General features: G+C 34.2%; 2 protein-coding genes and 1 non-coding gene across 4 annotated transcripts; all 3 read left to right on the top strand.

The window, feature by feature from the left end:
* The first annotated feature begins 1,207 nt into the window (after nt 1–1,207).
* Nucleotides 1,208–9,906, top strand: LOC132642206 (major pollen allergen Ole e 10-like). Of its 2 annotated transcripts, XM_060359463.1 has the most exons (4): nt 1,208–1,953; nt 7,159–7,504; nt 8,795–9,089; nt 9,681–9,906. In XM_060359463.1, exons 1-4 carry the CDS (start codon nt 1,226–1,228, stop codon nt 9,707–9,709), a joined length of 1,398 nt encoding a protein of 465 aa, XP_060215446.1. In that variant the 5' UTR covers nt 1,208–1,225; the 3' UTR covers nt 9,710–9,906. The 2 variants fall into 2 exon arrangements, with proteins under 2 accessions (XP_060215446.1, XP_060215445.1); XM_060359462.1 differs by lacking the exon at nt 1,208–1,953 and having other exon boundaries at nt 7,135–7,504; nt 8,750–9,089.
* A 7,755-nt stretch (nt 9,907–17,661) lies between these two features.
* Nucleotides 17,662–18,871, top strand: LOC132640205 (uncharacterized). Its single transcript, XM_060356696.1, has one exon. It carries the CDS (start codon nt 17,788–17,790, stop codon nt 18,463–18,465), a length of 678 nt encoding a protein of 225 aa, XP_060212679.1. The 5' UTR covers nt 17,662–17,787; the 3' UTR covers nt 18,466–18,871.
* A 1,237-nt stretch (nt 18,872–20,108) lies between these two features.
* LOC132642879 (5S ribosomal RNA) lies at nt 20,109–20,226 on the top strand. The gene has a single exon (XR_009583361.1). It is a non-coding gene; the product is annotated as a 5S ribosomal RNA (ribosomal RNA).
* The last annotated feature ends 3,878 nt before the right edge of the window (nt 20,227–24,104 follow it).

Here is a 24,104-nt window from a genome sequence, read left to right as displayed (position 1 = left end):
TACTGGATCTTATTGGAATTTGATTCTGATGGCTCTCCTTTCTACTGCTGTGTAGTAACTAGTTGCTGGTCAGCCACTCCGGTTGGCTGATCAACGGCCGTCATGGCCATGTTTGAAAGCTTAGGATCTACGTATTAGGGTTCTCAGAGATCATAGGAAAAATGACTACTTTGCTCAAGCTACTCGCACCTCAATGTGCAATAGCAGTAGGCCAGACACGTAGCTCACCAACAAACCCAGTTGTACACCTCTGCCGCCGCACAACCCTCCGTAGTGAAGTTGTAAGTGGTTGAACAGAGAAAAGGCTTTAGTGGGTTGTTGTAGTTGCAAATGTAGAGATAGAAGACAAGTCCAGGAGACAATATCCGGTTGGGGAATTTGATCGAACACCTTGTGGGCATCCAAAAAGTTTGTTCAGCTTTAGTGTATATGTTGAGTAATTTGCATGCAAAAGATTGATGAGATTGGATAAAGCGACCACATGTGATGGATTGAGCATGAATTTGCTTAGAACCAAAATATTTATTGCTTTGAAGTAGCTGTTGTCTCCATGGTGTTGGTATTGGCCTTGACCCTTCTCTTTTGGGTGCTGATGATGTTGAATGTGATGAATCTAGACGTTTCGAGGCGGAGCGTGTATAGTATACAAACCAAGCTCGATTTTGTATTTTCAAGGTCATATTATTTTCACCCCAAAAAAACATAATGGGTAAGGAACAATTAAAGCGTGTAAGTGACTTTTCTTGGTTAAGTCTATGAGATATACATTTTCCGTATATTAAATACCAGTATTATGTTTAGCAAGTTATTGATTAATTTTTTATTATAAAAACTTAATTGTAACTAATTTATAAATGACATACTTGTGTATCTTTTTTTCGATTTTTCACCTGGTATCCGATATCCGCATTAATGGAGCACGATTAAATTCATATTACACACTGCAGGGCTAATTTTTGGGGGCGGCACTCCTAACGAGTTTCTTTTTACTCTAAGTGCATAGAAATTAATTTACAAAAAATAATTCAAATTTTCCCTTCTACCATAAGTCCATCTCTTTCGCTGATTAATCCAACTTCGTACTTTACGTAAAACCATGCATGTATACATAAGATCCTCTATTTACTCACACTTAGTATTAGTTATTTATTCTTTCCTATAGATCATTTCCCCTCATTTTGTCCTTTACATTTTTCCTTTGCTAGTAATCACCAAGAAGAAAAGAATGGAGATGTTCATAAAAACATCTCCATTCTTTTCTTTCTTGGTCATTTCATTTGTCTTTTTTCAATATTTTTCTATTGTTTCATCCATAGGTGTTAATTATGGCACCCTTGGCAACAATCTTCCTCCACCATCCCAAGTTGCTCAATTCATCAAAAACAAAACCCTAATCGATAAAGTCAAAATTTTCGATATGAATCCAGATATCATACGTGCCTTTGCCAACACAGGAATCTCAGTCACTGTCACTATCCCAAATGGTGAAATTCTCAAATTGTTGGACATAGGCTACGCGAAAAATTATGTGGAGAGAAATATTAAGCCATTTTTTCCACAAACCAAAATTGATATTATCGCGGTTGGAAATGAAGTTCTTCTTTTACAAGGACCAGAAATATACACGAAATTAGTTCCAGCTATGAAGATTCTTTATCAAGCATTAATTCAATCTGGGATTAATACTATTAAAGTATCAACACCTAATGCTTTAGGAATACTTTCAAAATGCGATTTTCCAAGTATGGCAAAATTTAGACCAGAATGGGATGTTAGTATTTTAGTACCAATGTTACAATTTTTACGTGAAACAAATTCACCTTTTATGGTAAATCCATATCCATATTTTGATTACGATCCACAACGATCGGACTTTTTTTTATTTAGACAAAACAAGGGAATTTTTGATAATGTTACTAAGAAATTATATACAAATATGTTCGATATGATATTAGATGTGAAAGAAGTTATTTCCTTGCGATTCACAACAATCTTACCAATGATATATACAAGCTAAGCTACATAAGGTAAGGCTCTAAACTAGGACCTAATTACTTGCCATTCAGGAGCAAAATATACAATGTCCATAAATAGAAGATCTACACTAATCAGAATATATTGACATATATTCTAACACTCCCCCGCAGTCGAAGCGGGAGGTCGTCGAACGCTTAGACTGTCCCGAAAATCCTCAAATAATACCAAAGGGAGACCCTTGGTAAATATATCTGCAATCTGATAACGGGATGAGACATGTAGCACTCGAACCTGTCCACGAGCAACCTTTTCACGAACAAAATGAATATCCATCTCAATGTGTTTAGTGCGTTGATGCTGAACAGGATTCCCGGCAAGATATATCCAACTAACATTATCACAATAAACCAATGTAGCCTTTTGGATAGGACAGTGAAGTTCCAAAAGTAGATTCCGCAACCAACAAGATTCGGAAACCACATTGGCTACCCCTCGGTACTCAGCTTCTGCACTCGAACGGGATAAGGTTGCCTGTCGTTTAGCTGACCAAGAGATCAAGTTATCCCCAAGAAAAACACAATAACCAGAAGTAGACCGCCTGGTATCTGGACATCCACCCCAAGCTGCATCTATATAAGAAACAAGAGTCGATGTAGAAGAAGGATAAAGATGGAGTCCAAGGTCAAGAATACCCTGAATATAGCGCAAAATGCGCTTGAGAGCGTGCATGAACAAGCACACCTGTTGCACAACATATGTAATGTCAGGTCGCGTGAAAGTGAGCTACTGAAGTGCCCCAGCAAGGCTCCTATACAGGGATGGATCCTCGAACGGTGTGTTAGAAGTAGCACTGAGCTTCGGTTTAGTATCAACCGGAGTAGGTGAGGATTTACATGAAGACATGCCGGCACGATCAATAATTTCTATGGCATATTTCTTTTGTGACAAAAATAAACCACCTGCATGACGCGTCATGTGAGACCCCACAGCTGGGCGCTAACCATACTGTGAAACCCCTGGGTATCTGACCCCATGAACATGTGTACATGACATGACATACTCAGGTATTGTGCGTGAGAGGGTGCTTAGCCAGTTCGATATACGCTGCAGCGGTTGGGATCGAACCCGCGACCTTGCAGTCACCTTTACATTCCCCTGAGGGAATCGACTCTTACCAATTGCAGCTCAACTGGTGAGAGAGGTTCCCTTCGTGGAAACAAAAGGGGAGAGGTCACGGGTTCGATCCCAACCGCTGCAGCGTATATCGAATCGTCTGTGTCTCTTGCCCATACAATACCCAAGTATGTCATGTCATGACAAACATGCATGTGTGTCCAGTCGCAAGGGGCTGGCACAGGGGGTCATCACATCACAAGGGGTGTGGGGTCCTCACAGGTCACAGCTATACCCAAAAAATAGCTAAGCTCACCCAAGTCCTTCATAGAGAATTCAGAGCTAAGAAGAGTAATGATAGACTTACGAAGCTCATCAGATGAAGCAGTCAAAATAATGTCGTCCACATATAACAGAAGATAAGCCATAGATGTACCCTTCCGATAGACAAACAGAGAATGATCGGATGTGTTGTGAGAAAACCCGAGAGTATGAACATAATCAGCAAATTTCTTGTACCAAGCCCGTGGAGCCTGTTTAAGCCCATAAAGAGACTTCTTCAATAAACACACATGATTGGGTTTTTCAGGATCCCGAAACCCCATAGGCTGATGCATGTAGACAGTCTCCTTAAGGTCACCATGTAAGAAAGCATTCTTGACATCAAGTTGATGAATTGGCCAAGCTTTAGATAAAGTCAGGCTGAGAACTGTGCGAATAGTATCCGATTTGACCACCGGGCTAAAAGTGTCACCACAATCCACTCCAACCTGTTGAGTTTTGCCATCACCTACAAGACGGGCTTTGTGCCTCTCAAAAGAACCATCAGATTTTTCTTTATGAGCAAAAATCCACATAGACCGAATTACATTAACATCAGATGGACGGGGCACCAACTCCCACGTCTTGTTTTTAATAAGAGCATCATATTCAGCATCCATAGCCTTTTTCCAATTCGGGTCACGAAGGGCCAACACTGGGTTACGGGGCAGTGGAGATTTAAAGACCGTGGAAAGAAGATTGAAGTTCTTTTTGGGCTTAAAGATCCCATTTTGGCTGCGGGTAATAGCAGGCCGAGGAGGTGAGGGAATTTGCGGAGTTGGTATGGGAAGAGTTGGAGGAGATGGGCTGCTAGGGAAATGGGTAGAGGCCTGGAACGGGGTTGGGGCAGACGGCCCAGCAGGTGAAACGGGGGGGGGGTGGAGGCTGGCAGCCCAGCTGGAGGAATATGGAGGCTAGTGGAGGGTGGCGTCACTTGGCTTGTGCTGACCGGAGGAAGGGTGGACACAGAACAGGGCGCGGTTTGGGCAGGTGGGGAAGTGGGCTCAATGTGTGATTTGTGAGCAGTAGAAAGATAATGGATGACCGAGGGGGGTAGTTCATCATCGAAGAAACTATATGTGTTATTTTGGGGAGTATGCAACTTTGCAAACGGGAATTGTGTTTCATCAAAAATCACATGACGGCTTATGATGATTTTCCGAGAAGACAAGTCATAGCATTTATATCCCCGATGATTAGACGGGTATCCCAAAAAAACACAAGGAGTTGAGCGGGCTTGGAGTTTGTTTATGGTAGTTGAAGGAAATAGAGGATAACATAAACACCCAAAAACCCGAAGATGTAAATAGGTCGGGTCCTTTTGATAAAGAATCCGAAGAGGGGATTGATAGTTCAATAGCTTATGAGGAAGAATATTGAGAAGGTAAGTTGCCATTTGCAAAGCATGATGCCAAAATGAGGGAGGTAACGAAGCATGTGCAAGTAAAGTGCGAACGACATTGTTAATCGTACGAATTTTTCTTTCGGCTTTTCCATTTTGAGGAGAAGTATGAGGGCAAGACAAACGGAAAGAAAGCCCATGCTTTATACAAAAATCCCAGAAAGGCCTATTATCAAATTCCCTACCATTATCACATTGTATGTTCTTTATATCCCGTTCAAATTGAGTTCGGATGAAAGTTCTAAAATTTAAGATGGTGTAATAAGCATCGGATTTATTAGATAACGGAAAAGTCCATAAAAAATTAGAAAAATCATCCAAAAACAAGATATAATATCTATGACCAGAAGAACTCAAAACAGGCGATGTCCAAAGATCAGTATGAACGATATCAAATGGCATAATAGTAGTAGAATTTGAAGATCGAAAAGGCAATTTAATATGTTTCCCAAGGGGACATGAATGATAAATACTAGAATCTCCAGATTTATTACAGTCAATAATTTTATTCTTCCTAAGAAAACTCAAAATATTAGCGCCCGGGTAACCCAAACGTTCATGCCATAAGGAAGGAGCTAAAGCAGCAAAAGTAGAATGAGACGAAACATTTGACGTGGTGATGGGATAGAGCGCGCCCTGACTGTCACATCTCATTAGACGCATTCCCGTCTGAAAATCCTTCATAGAAAACCCAAACGGATCAAATTCAATGGAAACATAGTTATCAGTTGTAAACTTTCTAACTGACACTAAATTTTTGATAAGGTGAGGGGCATGGAGAACATTTTTAAGGGCTAAGGGAGGATGCGGAGGCTTTAATTGTGTATGACCATAACCACGAATTGGAATAGACTGACCATTACCAACAGTTATACCACGGTTATTGCTCAAATTAAAATAAGACGTGAGATTACCTTGCCCGGATGTCATATGAGAAGTGGCACCGGTGTCCATGTACCAGTTTGGATCCGGAGGAGTAATGCCGAGGGTGTGCATCGCCACCTCTATATCAGTTGGGGTCGGACCAGTAGCCGAGTAGGCTTGCTGCGGTTGAGGTGCAAGAATCCCAGGTTGCTGGTGTTGGCCTTGTCGGAAATGAGGCCTGGCCCATGGAACAGCGGGAAATGGGCACGGTGGAACTGCCCACTGCATCCATGGCCAAGGCCACTGCTGCGAAGACAACCACTGATTCTGGGCTTGCTGCTGGCCACCGTTCCACCTGTTGGTGCCGCCGCCTTTGCCCCCACCACTGGAGCTACTACCAGAACTGCCTTTGCCGCCGCCACGACCACCGGACGAAGAACGATGCTTCCCAGAATTGTTTCGGTGTTGGTGCCGTTTCCCACCATAATTATTACGGTGGTTAGAATGTTGATCAACATTCTCGTGAGAATCATCCAAGTCACGGGCCACCATGGCAGAATCGGTGGTCTGAGTCGCCTTCTTCAGTCCCGCTTCTTCAAGAACGAGCATTAAGCGGGCTTGATAAAATTGAGGCAGAGGGTCACTTTGACGAATTAGTGTGGCCACCCCTTTGTATGACTCGGTAAGGCCCGAAACCAGTTGGAGAACCAGCCGGCTATTGTCCACCGGAGAGCCGACGCTCTTAAGTTGATCCGACAACGACTTGAGATGTTGACAGTAAGCAGAGACATTTGGGAAATTCTCCATTTGTGTGTGAGTGAAATCATACTCAAGTGTAACGGCACGGGAGTGTTTGTTATCTTGGATTATATCACGCAACCTATTCCAAGCCTCCATTGCCGTGGTGTCGGGTTCAAGAATGGTGTGTAACAGATCATGTGAGATAGTGGCGTAGATCCACTGAAGAACTGTTGCATCGAGAGTGGACCACAGTTCCTTCTCCTCGTTGGTCTTAGGCATTTTCTCCTTTCCTGAAGCCGGAGGAATAATATGATCAAGGACCTTATGGGATCTTGCGTGAATTTTGAAGAGCTCCGCCCATGTCGCATATTGAACGTTCTCCATCTCAAGAGTGATGGGAACAAGATTCTTGATGTTTGAAACAGCAAGAGCAGGGTGGAAAGAGGACTTTGAGTCACCCATGGAGATGGAGAATGTGGAGAAGAAGATGAAAGAATGAAGCAAGAAGAGGGGCGGCTAGGGTGTGGAAGAGATAGGATCTTTTGCTAGAAATCTGATACCATGAAAGAAGTTATTTCCTTGCGATTCACAACAATCTTACCAATGATATATACAAGCTAAGCTACATAAGGTAAGGCTCTAAACTAGGACCTAATTACTTGTCATTCAGGAGCTAAATATACAATGTCCATAAATAGAAGATCTACACTAATCAGAATATATTGACATATATTCTAACAAGATGTTGTATATTTATCAATGAAAAAACTTGGATACGATGACGTGGAAATTGTGGCATCTGAAACAGGATGGTCTTCTATAGGGGATAATTTTGAACCACAATGTAGTGTGGAAAATGCAGCTTCTTATAATAGAGGATTAATTAGGAAATATATGTCTAATGTAGGGACACCATTAATGCCAAATAGGAAAATTGAGATATATATTTTTAGTTTGTTTAATGAGAATATTAAAAAAGGTAATGGTTCTGAGAGGAATTTTGGATTATTTAGACCTGATTTTACTCCAGTATATAATATTGGAATCATGAAAGGAGAGCCACTGCCAGTATTGCCGCCACAAAAGGTAACTTTAACATATTCTTGATATGCTTTTTTTCATCACTTATACGCTATAGTTACATAGAATTTAGTTGCAATTCATATGGCAAATTGTTTTTTTAAGATTTTTTTTTTTTCAATCCATAGAACTTACCCCCTAATCAGTGGTGTAGCCAAGAGTTCATTCAAGGAGATTCTAATAAGTATATGTTGATTTAACTTGTAAACATTGATAACATATCACGAAGTACAATTCAATCAAGTTATCAGTTGATATGTAGCATAGATATTTGCTTGAATTTACATTTATAAGTAACCTGATAGTGTAAATATAATTCTTATACAATCGGTACATATAATTTGATTTAAACTTACAGCTAAAATAAATTTGGTAACAAGCTAGATATAGAGGTTGAACCACAATGTAGTGTGGAAAATGCAGCATCTTATAATAGAGGATTAATTAGAAAATATATGTCTAGGGTGGGGACACCATTAATTCCAAATAGGAAAATTGAGATATATATTTTTGGTTTGTTTAATGAGAATATTAAAAAGGTAATGGTTCTGAGGGGAATTTTGGATTATTTAGATCTGATTTTACTCCGGTATATAATATTGGGAATCATAAAAAGAGAGCCACTGCCGTATTGCCACCACCAAAGGTAACTTAAACATATTCTTGATATGTGTTTTTTTTTTCATCACTTATACGCTATAGTTACATAGAATTTAGTTTCAATTCATATGGCGGATTATTATTTTTAAAAAATACTTTTTTCAATCCATCTAGCATAACCCCTTAATCAATGGTAGAGGCAAAAATTCATTCAAGGAGATTCTAAGAAATAAATATTGATCTAATTTGTATATATTAAAAACATATTAGGAAGTACAATTTCGATCAAGTTATCTGTTGATATGTAGCATAGTGATTTACTTGAATTTACCTTCTAAGCAACTTAATTGTATACATGTAATTTTTATAACGTTGATACATATAATTTGACAAAAATTTGCCACCAATAAAAATCTGGTAACAAGTTAGATGTAGAGTGTAACTTACGGTTTCATTTCACTGCAATAACTTTGACTCAAATTTTGTATACTATTTGTTATGAAAATTCATTAAATAAATATACATAACTTATTTTTGAACTCAATAAATCAAATGAATTGTGACAGAATTTTGAATTCGAACACATAAAGTTCAAATTATGAATCTGTTTTTGTTTGATACTAATAATTTTTGTAACTTTGATGTACACAGCCACTTCCAAAACCAGCACAACCACAACCAAGAGACCCAACAAAGCCAGGCCCAAGACTTCCAGCCCAACCACTTCCAAAGCCAGCAGCATTTTTGGGCAAGAAATTTTGCATGCCAAAAGCAAATGCTACAGATGCACAGTTACAGGCAAATTTAAATTGGGCTTGCAATAATCAAGGTGTAGATTGTGGCCCAGTTCAAGCTGGAGGCCCATGTTTTAGCCCAAATAGTGTTAGGTCTCATGCAGGCTTTGTTATGAATTCTTATTATCAAATTAAGGGACGTAATGACTTCAACTGTGATTTTTTGGGCTCTGGTGTCATCATCTTTGCTGATCCAAGTAAGTTTTCGAACATTTTATACACTATCAGATCACCCTAAAGACATTCATTGTTTTAGAGTTTAACTTCTATGCACGGACAATGAGATCAGTGAAAGTATAACTACATGCTAATAAGTCGAATTAGTAATCTAAAAGATAAGACAACAACCCGCTACGACGTGTTAGATTATATTGATAGTGTACAAAGTTTTGACAAGGTAAGTACATATCATTAGTTAATCACTCGTGTTATAACTTTATTTACACTATCAGTGTGTTTTAGTTACCTATTGTAGCAGGTGACCTGTTTTATTTTCTAGATTATTGATCCACCTTTCTATTGGCTACTTACATATAGTTTTCGTACATGTTCACATATACTATAATTTTTTCTTATAATATCAGTGTATAGGAGTTAACTTAAGAAGATAGTTACACGTAATTTTTCATAATAAATAAAATTAATAATTAATCTAAAAAATAAGGTGAGAAGCTCATTGCAACATATCATGATGCACTAATATTATAATGTTAATTATTTACATTATATCTGTATACTAATGTAAAGAATTACTGATGGTTATCTTTTGTTTGTTTGTGAAATTGTAGGTTATGGTACATGCAAGTACCTATCTTGAGTTTTATGGCCAGCTAAGAAAGATTTACAGCTACTACAACATTTGAAGGATTAATTTTGACACATTGAGTTAAAAGGGATTTTTTTTTTTTGACACATTGAGATTTTGTTTTCATATATCATATAGGTACTTTGGTTTTTACAAATTAATCTAATTGTATTCATGTGTAATATATGTATTTGTTGCTAAGTGTAGAAGAAAATTTTGCCTACTTCATTTGCCATGGCCAAGTTCTCGTTTAATCTGGTATATTCTCCCTTTCTTCTTTTTATTTTATAAATTAATTTACTCTAATATACTAACCTTAATCGACACTGTTACTATCTGAGAAATTAAAAAAAAAAAAAAAAGTTTAACTACAATTTAGTTAATAAAAGCAGATAGTAATGTTGAGACAAAATATGTATTAGGCCAAATTGGAGTCTTAATAAGGAAATCACTAATCCAATTCATTTCTGATGGAAAACCCAATAGAAATCTGCAAAAGTGTAAGGGCCTTTTATTGAAAATATTGCAGTAACAGAATATCATAATTTAGGATGGTCTTAAACTTCTGACCCCGTTTAATAAAAAATTTGAGAAATGATCTTTGTTGTCCATGGCATAAGTCCTTGTTGTAATGTGTGCATAAGTTATTTTTACCTATGAGGCAGAAAATCGGGACATTTCAAGAAGTTACAAACTGTGAAAATAGTGCAATATGCTACATATTAGACATGAGTTGTTGTATTAATTTGTAAACTGTTGAGGCAAAACTTGTTGTCAATTGAGAAAATTTTCTGATTTATTGAAATGTCTCAAACTCCCTGCATCATAGGCAAGCTACTTTATGCTCATAACTTACACCCAATGAACAATGTATAGGTTAATATATAGAGCAAGTGAAGTAAGTATTGATCAGACATATTAGAATAACATACTAATAATTAAATAAAACACCAAGAAAGTTCCTTTTTTACTTTTTATAGAAAGTTCCTTTTTTATTTTTTATTGTTAAAAGGCATTATGTTCAATTATCATGTTGATTCAATCAGCTGCAATTTTTCTGTAGAATACACTTATAAATCACAACTCCCAAGGGAGCAAGCTGTTGAGTAATTTTAAGTTTGTTTATGTATACTACACAGGTAATCTAATTCATGAATTAAGGCTCATTATTACCACACTAATTCAAATCAATTGCGTACATAAAATCCTGTGAAGTTGGTGTTAATTTATCAACATAATAATTGAGCTTATAAATTGATTTGGTTCTACTATCGTTATTTTCAAGTGATGACCTATTATAAATTTTTTTATTTTATTTTAAAATAAAATGCTTGAATTACATTAAGAAAATTAGACGTATTAATTCTTCTATTTCTAATATGTCATTTCTCAAAAAAGTAGTTTTTTCTCGAAGAAAAAAATGTTTTTGGCGAAAAGTATACGTTAGAGTACCTTCTAAAATTTGTTGGCTTTTCCTTCCTTTGCTAATTTCTTTTACCATTCAACTATCGTTATAATTAATTATACATAGCATACGATTCATATCATCAAATAAAGCAAAATGTAAATGCAATTTAATTAAGTAATAAAATTATACTTCCATTGTACCCAAACTTCACTGCAGTAATTTCTTTAACTATATGTGTTCTTTTTTGAAAAAAGAAAAATTGAATAATAAAATAATTGGTAAATTCTTGGAGATTCGAGCTTAGAAAAAAATAATACATATACTGTATATAGGGAAAATAAACTTTGTCGTTGAGCTACACTGGGAAATTGTTTTGGCCCACAAAAAAATTGTCACGTACCTTTTTCTAAGACAAACATAAACTTGGTAGTTGGTACAATCTACTACTCTCTCCGTTCCAAAAAAAAATTATCCTAGTTTAACTTAATATGGAGTTTAAGTAATAAAAGAAGACTTTTGAGATGTATGGTTGTAAATCATTTCATAAAGTTAATTATTTCTTAATATAGAAAGGAGTCAATTTTTTTGGGATAAATTAATAAGGAAAATAAGACATTTTTTTAGGACAGTGGGAGTCTTATTTGTCTCAAACAAGAAACAAAATCCAGTACTAGTTGGCTAAAAATCATGAGATGTTCAATTGAAGACTGAAATAAAAATAAAATAAGGTATGCATAAATAAAGACAAGCATTTGCCAAAATTTCATGAATGAATGACGATTGAGGAAAATAGAGTAAGCACAAATCACAAGAAGCAACGATAGAGCGGTGTCCTTCGGTCGGTACAGTGACAGAATCAGAAATTCTAATTAGAAAATTTGAAAATTCAAAAATATTACACGTAATATTTAAACACTTATTTTTCTCATATTAGAGGGAATCAAAAATCTATATGTACGTTAATTTTGTTTGTTTGTACTCTATTTACGCAGTATAACTTTGATAAGAAGAATGGGATTCAATTCGTTGTGGCTCCGGCACCGCTTTACAAATTTTATTTATGTGTGTGTACATTTTTTTTAATTTTTAAAAACCATATGTCTAGTAGTGAAACTTGAATATAATACAAAATAATCATTAATTTTGGGAGAGGTATGTAAAATTCTCAAATCGCCACAGTTCCATACTCGAACCTACTTGAAAATTAAGCATGTGATAATAGTCGGACACTACTTGTGCATAATCGCGTACGTCATTGCATTTCAATTTTTCATGTTTGGTATGTTAAAATCTTTTAAAAAAACAAGTATTTTAAAATCACGAAAATGACCTTTTTTTTGGAATAGACAAAATAAGTTTATAAATAGCATTTCATGCGAATTGTCGAGTTTTGAACCAAAACAACCCAACAAAAAAAAAGGTGACATAACTATCTTTAACGTAGTAATTTACTGTGCTAAAGGTGACATAACTACCTTTAGTTTTTCATTAACTCAAGGGCATGAATTGATGAATGTATTTTAAGTTTTTTCTTTTTTTGATGATTGTATTTTTACTACTTTTGGTTTGTTATTAATGAACAAGTTTAATTATTTTCATATTGTTATAACTTAAAGCTAATGACACCAAGTTTTCAAACAAAAATGGAGTTCGAGCACTTTTCAAGCACTAAAATGGGAATCCGAAGTTTTGCTTAGTCTTGATGTATTGAGCCTACCTTATTAATCGCACAAAAATAAGTAGGGTTCTATATAAAATATTGAAGTTTCGAGATCCCGAAGTATGATTAATCTATGACTAAAGTACGTTAAAAAGTGTAAAGAAAAAGGAGTTAACCAAAAGAAGAAGAATAAAAAAAGGGGGACCCTTTAGCGCAGTAATTTATTGCGCTAAAGGAGTTAACGTCGCCGTTACAGTTAACTCTTTTACGCAGTAAATTACTACGTTAAAGATAGTTATGTCACCTTTTTTTTTTGTTGGATTATTTTAGTTGAAAAAGTCTTTTTTGAGGTCATTTTAGTTCCGGACTCCGAATTGTCTCACCCCACCCCACTACATACCAACCCAACCCAACACCCACATTGCCAACACCCCCGCCCCATTTTCCACCATCCCATTTTGATGCCCATAGTACTATTCTAGATTATATATATAAATATTTTTGAAATATTATTTTCTACTCACATACCAAATAATTAATAGTAATTAAAAAAACATTTTCTGTTGAAATCATTTTTCTTCCTATCAAACACACCCTTGAGCTTAAATTTGTGCAGGACCGCGATCAATCTCCTAAAATAAGAGGGGTTAAAAATAAAAATAAATTAGTGTTTTTGGTTCACCTTCTTGTTTTCCCTTTGACATGATTGATGGATATGGTGCCTTTCAGCACAAACAAACTTTATTTGTAAGACTTCTTAGTTGTCCAAAAATAAGGAGATGTCAAAACCTTATCCATCAACAAGATGAACCACACAAATTACGCAATTATTTTCGTCCCAAATTTTTATATTCTACAGGGAGATTAGAAGTAATTAGTTCTTTGTCCCAAGTTTACTCCATAACAATCATAAGCTTTACTTTTTACGTTTTCACTTGAAGTTGAATTTACTTAACCATAATTTGAAAAGGATTTTATGCACAATGTAAGAATCATGCAATTTAACCTGTCTTATTTTTAGGATTATTAAATCACCGGTTTTTTGTTGTTACATTTAATGTTTTTTTAGCTAATTAATTTTTGATCTGTTATAGAATATTAAAAACCATGACAGGTTCAACATGTGTGCACATTTCCGTGTAATTATTTATTTTACTCTACCAGTACATTGAACTGGAACAATATTCTCGTGATATTTGTGAAAAGAAGGTTGTATAAATAAAGCATAAATTAACCTAACAGTCAATGATGTTGGTTGAATTACAAGTGCTGACAGAGTAAGAAAATTATTTGGTGAATTCTTTACATTTCATAGAAAGTAAGATGTACATGATGAAAAAATTAAAGTATTTGCGTCGATAAAAATAGTAAAGAAGTGGCGTAATTGTGAAGCTCGTGGACTACTTGTATACCTACTTTATCTGGACAAAATAAGGAGGAAAACAAATCCTTTGAACAAAACAGTAAAACACAGACACCCCTTAATGTGATTGAATTAGTGCAAAAATACCATTAAAAGTTATGGTGGGATAATATTTATCAAAATAGAAATCTCGAATTTGAACCTTGGAAGAAGAATTTTACCTTCCAAAGTAGGAAACTTATGATAAAAAGTGTTTTATCCCGAAAGTAGAACTTTAAACTACTTGAGTCTAAAAATCGAAAATTAAAAAACCAAACAGAGAAAAAAAGGAAGAAAAAAAAAGAACATTCATTAATATGATCTATTTTTTTTTTTTAATTACATAGGGGTAGGGGAAGCAGATTACAACGTGGAGATTCGAACCTTCACCAATAAGGTGAAAGTTCAAGTAATCAATCAATTGAGCTACTAAATTCCTACTAATATGATCAACTTGGAATTTATGCAAAGTTGTATTCCTTTTTTGGGTTCAAGTCCTGAAAAAGTAATTATTTTTTAATAAAGAATGTTATATCCCAAAGCAATATTTCTGAACACAAATTTAGATTAGTCAACAACAAAACCAATTTCCTTGAAATTTCACAAGTGGGGTTAGGAAGGGTGGTGTGTAGGGGTGGGCACATTTTGGGCCAACCCGAAATTCAAATCGAAATTCGAACTTTTTAAATATTTGGTTTGAATATTTGGATTATGGATTGGATTTCGAATTTTATTTTTAAAATTTATGAATTTTGGATTGGATATGGATTTGGCACCCAAAATTCGAAATTTTCATACTTTATATCTAGCCCTACCTATATTATATGTGCCCAGTACTAATACGTCTAGTTTCTAAAGATCGAATGGATTAGTACCTAAGGCCTTACCTATTAAACTATTAAGTCCAATTTACAACCTCTACTAAATCAAATATAATATAGGGTTTTCTCACTTGTCAAGTCTCAAAAGTCTCACGTTAGTGTCACCCACGGCAGAGTTTGTTGTTATTTTTCCAGATGACTACTTAGATTTTATTTTGTTCATTTCTATTTTTCCAAAATGCTTTTATTTAGTATGGATTTATTATGTTGGATATGACTTGGATTTGTTAATCCTAATTTGAACTGGAAGGCTTTTTTAACTGAACAATTAAGATTTAGATTTACCCCTGTGGAATTAACACATGAATTTCGTTCCTAATAAATTTGCCTCAAGTCTCAACAGTCAAATCTAAAAATCCGAAATATCAAAATATATTTGAGAAAAGAATGGAGAAAAAAACAGTATCACAAATTTAGATTAGTCAAATCTAAAACACGAATACTGTATATTAAACCAGAAACCAAAAAAGACAATCATTGATGTGATTAATTAATGCAAAGATAACCTGGAATTTATGCAAAGTGGGATGCCCCTTCCTTAGTGTCATTATTATATACACAGTATATAATTAATAGTACCATACTATACTTAATAAGCTTAACAGTAACAAAACCAACAAAAGCTAAATATTGGGCTTATTCTCATTTTCCTATCAATCAAACAAACCTTCTGTATCCTCCACTCTCTCTCTATCATCATCATCAGCTTCACCTTCTTCTTCAATGGGAGGAAAAAAAAAAACAGAAAGAGAAAAGAAAAAACAATGAAGCAAAAAAACAAACATCCAAACGATGAAAAACCCCAAAACTCACCTCAGATTTCACCTATAAATCCATCTCCTAATATCACGCCTAATAATTAGATGTTGAAAAATAAAGTAAATATAATTATAGTAGTATTTAATACTAAGGGTAAAATAGGTATAAAATAATAAATTATATCTTGATTTTTTAAAACTGAACAAGTAAAAAATGGCCAATTATTTTTTGTATAATAGACACATAAAAATAGACGGAGAGAGTAATAATTCTGAACATAAATTTTAGTCGAATCCCAAAAACGGATACTAAACATGAGTGAGAAAAAAAGAAGGACAATCAATAATGTGATTAAATTAGTACAAACACAATCTGGAATTAATTCAAAGTGGAATGCCCTTTTCTTGGTGTCATTATTATATAGAGTACATATAAAATATACTGTACTAATAAACTTAACAGTAGCAAATCAACACAAAAGCTAAGTATTGCTTCTTTTTCATTTCCTTTCCTCCATACCATCTCTATCATTATCAGCTTCAACTTCATCTTCTTCTTCAATGGGAGAAAAAAAAATAGAAAGAAAAAGAAAAATCAAAGGAGCAAAAACACAAACACCCAAATGACGAAAAACCCGCAAAACAACTTCGGATTTCACATTTAAATCCGTCTCCTGTATCACCTCAAGTTATTATATATTGAGAAATAAATTGAAAATAATTATAGTAGTACTACTTAATAATAAGGGTAAAATGATAAATTATTAATAAGGGTAAAATGATAAATTATCTCTTCATTTTTCAAATATGACAATTATTTTTTTAGTATAGTAGACAAATAAAATAGACGGAAGAAATAATATTCCTGAACAAAAATTCAGATTAGTCAAATCCCAAAAACGGATACTGAACATCCAATGAAAAAAAAAAGAACTTCATTAATGTGATTAAATTAGTTCAAAAACATTTTTTTTTTTGAATTTTCTATTCAGTGTCCGTTACCCGCATTGAAGCCCGACTATATTCGGATTCGTGCCGCGTAAGGCTCCATTTGAGGAGAGACGCACCCTAACAAGAATTTTTTTCGTACCAAAGACTTAAACCTGAGACCTCTGATTAATGGAGAAGCAGCCTCTCATCAGCACAAAAACAATCTGGAATTAATGCAGAGTGGGATAACCTTTTCTTGATGTCATTATTATATACAGTACATATAAAATATACTATACTTAATAAACTTAACAGTAACCAAATCACCAAAAGCTAAATATTGCTTCTTTCTCATTTTCCTCCACACCATCCTTCTATCTCTATCTATGATCATCTTCTTTAACTTTCACCTTGTTCAGTGGGAGAAGAAAAAGAAAAAGAAAAAGGAAAAAGAAAAAACCAAGAAACAAAAACACAAACACCCAAATGACGAAAAAACCCCCAAAACCCACTTCAGATTTCACCTCTAAAATTCTATCTCCTATATCACCCCTAATTATAGTATGTTAAAAATAAATTAAAATATTTAATAATAATGGTAAAATAGGTATAAAACGATAAATTATATCCTGATTTTTCAAACTGAACAATAAAAACGGACAGTTATTTTTAGTAAAATGGACAAATAAAAATAAACAGAGAGGGGATAATATTTCTGAACACAAATTCAGATTAGTCGAATCCAAAAGCAAATACTGAATATCGAGCGACAAAAAAAAAAAAAGGAAACAAAATCATTAAAGTAATTAAATTAGTACAAAAATATTCTGGAATTAATGCAAAGTGGGATACCCTTTTCTTAGTGTCATTATTATACTCAGTATACATATACTATACTATACTAAATAAACTTAACAGTAACCAAATCAACAAAAGCTAAATATAGCTTCTTTCTCATTTTCCTCCACAGTCCAAACTACCTATCTCTCTCTATCATCATCATCATCATCATCATCTTCTTGAACTTCACCTCCCACCTTCTTCTTCAACAATGGGAGAAAAAAAAGAAAAAGAAAAATCGAAAAAACAAAAATACAAACACCCAAATAATGACTCAAAAACCCCTTCAGATTTCACATTTAAACCCATCACAGACGTTAAAGGTCTCCGTTTTGGTGGTCAATTCATCGTTAAATCCTTCACAATTCGTCGTGCAAAACCCTTAGAACTTAACCGTATCCTTTCACTTCCGTTACCATCAATTATAAACACAGTTAAAACCCCCAATTTCAGTTCAACAACAGCTTATTTACCAACAAATTTTACTATCTTAGCACATCATGCTTGGCATACCTTAACATTAGGTCTTGGTACTAAAAAATCAAAGGTTGTTTTATTTGTGTTTGAATCGGAGCAAATGAAGAATTCGGTTGACCCGATTTGGCCCGTTGAGATACCATTAGGTGAAGTGAATAAAAAAATGATACGTGGATTAAAAGGTACTGAAATGGCTAGATTTAAATTTCGTAAAGGGTGTATTACTTTTTATGTTTATGCTGTTAGAAGAATTGGGGATTTAGGGTTTGGTTGTGCTGAAGATCTGAAATTGATTTTACAATCAGTTGTTGCACTTAAGGATTTTATTGATCATACTGCTATGTTAGCGTTGCCAAATCAGAGAAGTATCAATTATGAAGCAGATATTCAACATATGGGAATGGCTCATTAATTTTTATTATTTTTTTTGGATTATATACATCGGCAGTGTAAAAGATTATTTTTTTTAGGTAAGTTTGTCTATTGTAATTTGGTCATTTTATCATATTTTAAGGTTACGAGTCTGAGTTTACTGTGAAACAATTTGCTTGTGGTTGGATTTTTAGTTTGGGATTTTTTGTTTTTGAGAAAATTTCATAAGTAGCTATAGTTTAGAGTGTAATTACGAAATGTAGCAATAGTTTGCGTATTTGCGAAATGTAGCTACAATTGTTGTATCAGATAGGTATCAATTGTTTCGGGTGGGTATCGGCTTAATTGTATCAGGCAGTTATCTGTTGTATCAGGCGGGTATCAGCTTATCCGTTGTATTAGGTGCGTATCAGTTGAAAATCGAGCAAAAGAGATATATTTGACCATATTGTATCAGCGTTGATAGATATGTTTTTCGCACTAATAGGCGTAGTTTTGCTCTACCGTTTATTGCCCTTTGATTCCTGCTTTTATGTGTTGAGTCTTGTCTTTATAGGCTGTTGTATTTTGACTTCTTCGCTCTTGTTATTTCTCATTTTCGCATTGCTTTGATATGCTTGTCCGTATCGGACTCTTTTGCCTTGTTTTCCCTTGTTTTCTTTTGAGCCGAGGTCTTTCGGAAACAACTTTCCTACCTTCCAAGGTGGGGGTTAGGTCTGTGTACACTTTACCTTCTCCAAACCCACATTGTGATTTTCCACTAAATATGTTGTTGTTGTTGTTGTTGTTATTGTTGTTGATAGATAGGTTTCGTAAATACAGTAGCTACGTTTCATAAATACAGTAGCTATGTTTCGTAAAATACAGTTTAAATATTTGCCACATTGTGTTATTTTTTTCTTTTTTCCTTTGAAAAATTATATTTGGAAATTGAAGTCATACTTGGAAGGTGGTTTTATTTGTATTTGAATCGGGGCAAATGAAAAATTCAATTGACCCGATTTGGCCCATTGAGATACCGTTAGGTGAAGTGGAATAAAAAATGATACGTGGATTAAAAGGTACTGAAATGGCTAGATTTAAATTTCGTAAAGGGTGTATTACTTTTTATGTTTATGCTGTAAGGAAAATTGGGGATTTAGGGTTTGGTTTTGCTGAAGATTTGAAATTGATTTTACAATCAGTTGTTGCACTTAAAGATTTTATTGATCATACTGCTATATTAGCTATGCCTAATCAGAGAAGCATGAATTATCAAGAAGAGATTCAACATATGTGAATGGCTCATTAAAGTTCTTTTTTTTATGTAAAAGATTTTTTTTAGGTAAGTTCATGTGTTGTAATTGATCATATTATCATGTTTTCCAGGTTTCTAAGCTTAGTTTACTGTGAAAAATTACTTGTAATAATTGGCTTTAAAGTTTGGGATATATAGTAATAGTTTTATACGGCGTTTGGATATAGATTTGGTTGAAACTTATGAAGAAATTTTTTTGTTGAATTTGAAAAATGATATTTGAGAATTGAATTATATATTTATTTCATTAAAAAAAGAGTTGAACTTCTGCGGAAAAAATCCACTGCTAAAATTCTGTGACAGAAAAAGAATTCATTGTTCAAACTTAAAAATTTATCTTCAAAACTAACTTTTAATTAATTGAAGTGTTAGTGTGTTTTAAATTTAGATGTGATCATACCAGCACTAACGCACTGGATCCCATCAGAACTCCGAAGTTAAGCGTGCTTGGGCGAGAGTAGTACTAGGATGGGTGACCCCTGGGAAGTCCTCGTGTTGCATCCCCCTTTTCGCATAGCGGAAGCTTAGTGCATGGGGCTGCCCTTTTAGTGTGTTTTAATGTTTTATCTTCAGAAACTAACTTTTAATTAATTGAAGTGTTAGTGTATTTTAATCCCTTTATGTAGGAAATATGTAATATTTGGATTTTTTTAGAATAAGATTACTGTTAAATATGAAGTAGCAACACAAGTTCATATGAGTAATTAAGTAGTGAAAATTTAGGGGCAATTCGCAAAATTGCCCTTCTTTTGGGGCGGGCTTTAAATTTTGGCTCTCATATTTGTAATCTTTAAATTTTGCCCTTCGGCTAAAATCCATGGGTTCCAGGTTCGAACCCCCACTCAATCAAAAATTTAAAAAAAATCGTAAGGCAGAGTTTAAATTTCGCTATCCCCCACTAGCAGAATTTTAGTTATGTTTAACCAAAAGTCTGGCGATGGGGGCAGACTTTGCCTTGAGGCATATATATATATATTTACTTTTCAAGGTAAACTTTTAGTTATGCCTTAACTAAAAGTGTGCCTCATAAGACATAACTGAAAGTATGCCCCATAAAGCGGAACTTTTCCTTAAGAAATAACTAAAGTTATGTCGGACCCGGCATAACTATAAGTTCCGCCTTATAAGTCAAAGTTTATACCTTAGGGAAAAGTTCCGCCTTAGGAGCATACTTTTAGTTATGTCTTAACTAAAAGTATACCCCATAAGGCATAACTAAAAGTATGTCCCATAAGACGGAATTTTTTCTTAAGGCATAACTAAAAGTTTGTTTTATAAAGCAAAGTCTATGTCTTAAAGAAAAGTTATGTCTTATGGGGCATACTTTTACTTATGCCTTAACTAAAAGTTTGCTCCATAAGGCATAACTAGGAAAAGACTTTTAGTTAAGGCTTAAAGTCTGTCGGACCCGGCATACACTTGTTAAAGAATAACCAAAGTTATGCCAGACCCGACATACTTATGCCAAGTCTGCCCATAAGGCATGAGTATGTCGGGTCCGGCATAACTTTGGTTATTCCTTAACAAGTGTATGCCGGGTTCGGCATACACGCGACCTAAACCTTACCTTGGGATTTTTTTTAAAAAAATTTATGCTTGAGCGGGGGTTCGAACCTAGAACCTCATGATTTCTGCGCGAAGCTCAGGGTTGCAACGCGAAGGGCAAAAATTAAAGACCAGCAATATGGGGGGCAAAATTTAAATACCACAAATATGAGGGGTAAAATTTAAAGACCACCCCAAAAGAAGGGCAATCCGCGCAAAAAAAATGAAAATATTGTGAAATGGTTAATAATTATGGTAAAATTTTGAATATACAGTAGCAAATGAATTAAAAGTGCATATTCTAATTAATTGAAAGTAAAATGTGTATAGTCAAATATTACAAGGATAAAAATAGAGTTTATCAATAATTGTGGGATCAAAAGTGTATGTAGAAGTATAAGTTAAAACTTTATTTTTCTCTTTCAATATCAAGGGTGTCCCAAGTCAGTTTGTACCAAGCTGGATTCAAAATTTGAATATTATGATTTGGAGTTTGGAATTCTAATTCAAGTTACTTGATTTATTGAATTCCATGTATATTACTAGTTCTTATAGTTATTTAATTAATGACTTGTGTAATAGTATATATATATGTGATGAGTTAGATGGGTGGATGAGGTGTTCATTTATTGTTTTCTTTTGATTTTGGTTGACTTGAAAATATTCTAGACTTGGACGGGGGGAAAACTTTTGTACCTTAATTTTTATTTTTGGGATTATTGCAATATAATGAAGAAATTATATGTGAAGAGTCGAGTTCAAGAAAGAAGATCATAGTTTTCATTATTTAATGTCATTTTTAATAGTTTTGGTTCTTTTCTGATATATGAACAAGTTGACTATTTTAAGGTCCAGCTCATGAATGAACATAATTGCTTAAATTATGGTCATCCGCAAAAAAAAAAAAAAAAAAGGTTTGCTAAAATTATTATTCATATTCATGTGCATCCCACAAGAAATATAAGAAAAAGGCAGGAAGCCAAATTTGATGGTGAATTCCATCCAAAAGGCAGGAAGCCAAATTTGATGGTGAATTCCATCCACCGTTTGATATTTGAAACAAACAAGTTTAGATAACTTATAGATAAGAAATTCTTTTTAAATATTTCTTTTTCTTTTGTTTGGAAAATTGTTGAAACTCAGAACCATGCGAAATTGAAATAATTTACTAGTAATATATTTTAAAACAATGAATGAAGTTCTTCTTTCATCCTTATTGATCATTGATATACTGTAAAAGTTATTTTCTTGCATTTTATGTCAGCTCAAAGTCAAAATGAGTCACCACCAAAGGATGCGATGCAGCAGATGGGGTTGCTCCGCCCTTAACCAGAGGTCTCGGGTTCAAGCCCTGGGAATGAAAAAATTCTTTGTAGGGAGCGCTTCCCCCCGAATGGGGCCCTACTCGAAGCGAATCCGGATATAGTCGGGCTCCAATACGGGTACCGCTTGCCTGGTGAGAAACTAAAAAAAAAAAAAAAAAGAAGTCAAAACGAGTCGGATATGGTACATGTTCCTCTATGCTAAAGGCACTCGGAAGTGTGGGGCCATTCTAGTGTTTTCTTATACAAACTTAGAGAGCAAAGTATATTTCTACCTCAGCATTTTCTTGTTATTTTTTCGTCATCTATAGTTAGTCAATAAAATAATTTAAGTTATATAAACTACGGTAAATATGTTATATGCTATAAATGTGGCTCGATCTATTAAAACGACTTAATTATCATTTTTATCAGTAACCTATTAATTATATCATCAAATTTTATCTATGATTACCCTTAAATTTAATGTCATTAGTCATTTGTTAGAATAGATGGTGAGTTATGTTAAAGTGCAACTTAGCTACCTATTACTATGAATTCTTGTCACCAAATTTGCAAGTCGAGGAGACAAAATACATGATAGAATAGTGCCATTTTGTCATTTACTTTGTTGATCTACAATTACGTCTTGAACAATTTCAATAAGGAGTAGTTATGTAATTGACTAATGACAAAAGACCAAATTGAAGAAATTTAATTTGCAGATTTTTCCTTTTTCTGTCATTCAATTAACGTGAACTTTACTGTCATTCATGTGATTAATTCAGGTTGTTCTTGTCAAATTTACTACTACTAAAATAAAAAATAAAAAAAGAATTCATATTTTAATTTTTAGAAGCCAATGTTCTCTTTCTTCAGTATTAACTCTTTCCTGCTTGCACGTCCCATGCAGTTTCCCTTATTGCGATCTTCTGGTTGGTGGAATTACCCATTATTGAAGGCAACTATAGTGCTATTAATACGAAGTTATGTATATCTACATCAAGAAGTAGGTAATAGTTATTTCAATTCCAATTTATGTAGTAATGTTTAAGCAGTACAAAGTTTAAGAAACAAAGAACTTTTAAAATTTATGATCTAAAACAATCCTTAGACATTTGTGTGACTAAATAATTCAATTTAGATTAAATGAGAACTTTAAAAGTCAAATCATTTTTAAATATAGAAAAATGACATTCTTTTTTAAACAACAACAACAATAACTTACCCAATGTTCGTGGCTGCCTTACCACCATTATACAAAACACATCTCCAAATGATCACTTTCCTCAAATTTCAAGCTGGCAAATGACGGGTTGAGTCAAACATGAGCGGATTAAAACATGTCAAATTAATAAGCTGGTCATGATCAAACGTTTTCAAAGTTGCTTGAATCAAGACTGGTCAAATAACAAGGCATTATCCAACCCACCAAATTATATGGCCCAACCCCTCATACTTTTTATTTTGCTTTTTGAATGAAAAAAAAAAAAGTGAACTGTTGCATTTGAAAAATTTACATTATTTAAATTCTCC

The sequence above is a fragment of the Lycium barbarum genome, chromosome 5 (assembly GCF_019175385.1).
Source record: "Lycium barbarum isolate Lr01 chromosome 5, ASM1917538v2, whole genome shotgun sequence".
Classification (NCBI taxonomy): Eukaryota; Viridiplantae; Streptophyta; class Magnoliopsida; order Solanales; family Solanaceae; genus Lycium; species Lycium barbarum.
Note: the sequence above shows the minus strand (reverse complement) of the source record. Positions and strands in the feature narration are given on the sequence as shown.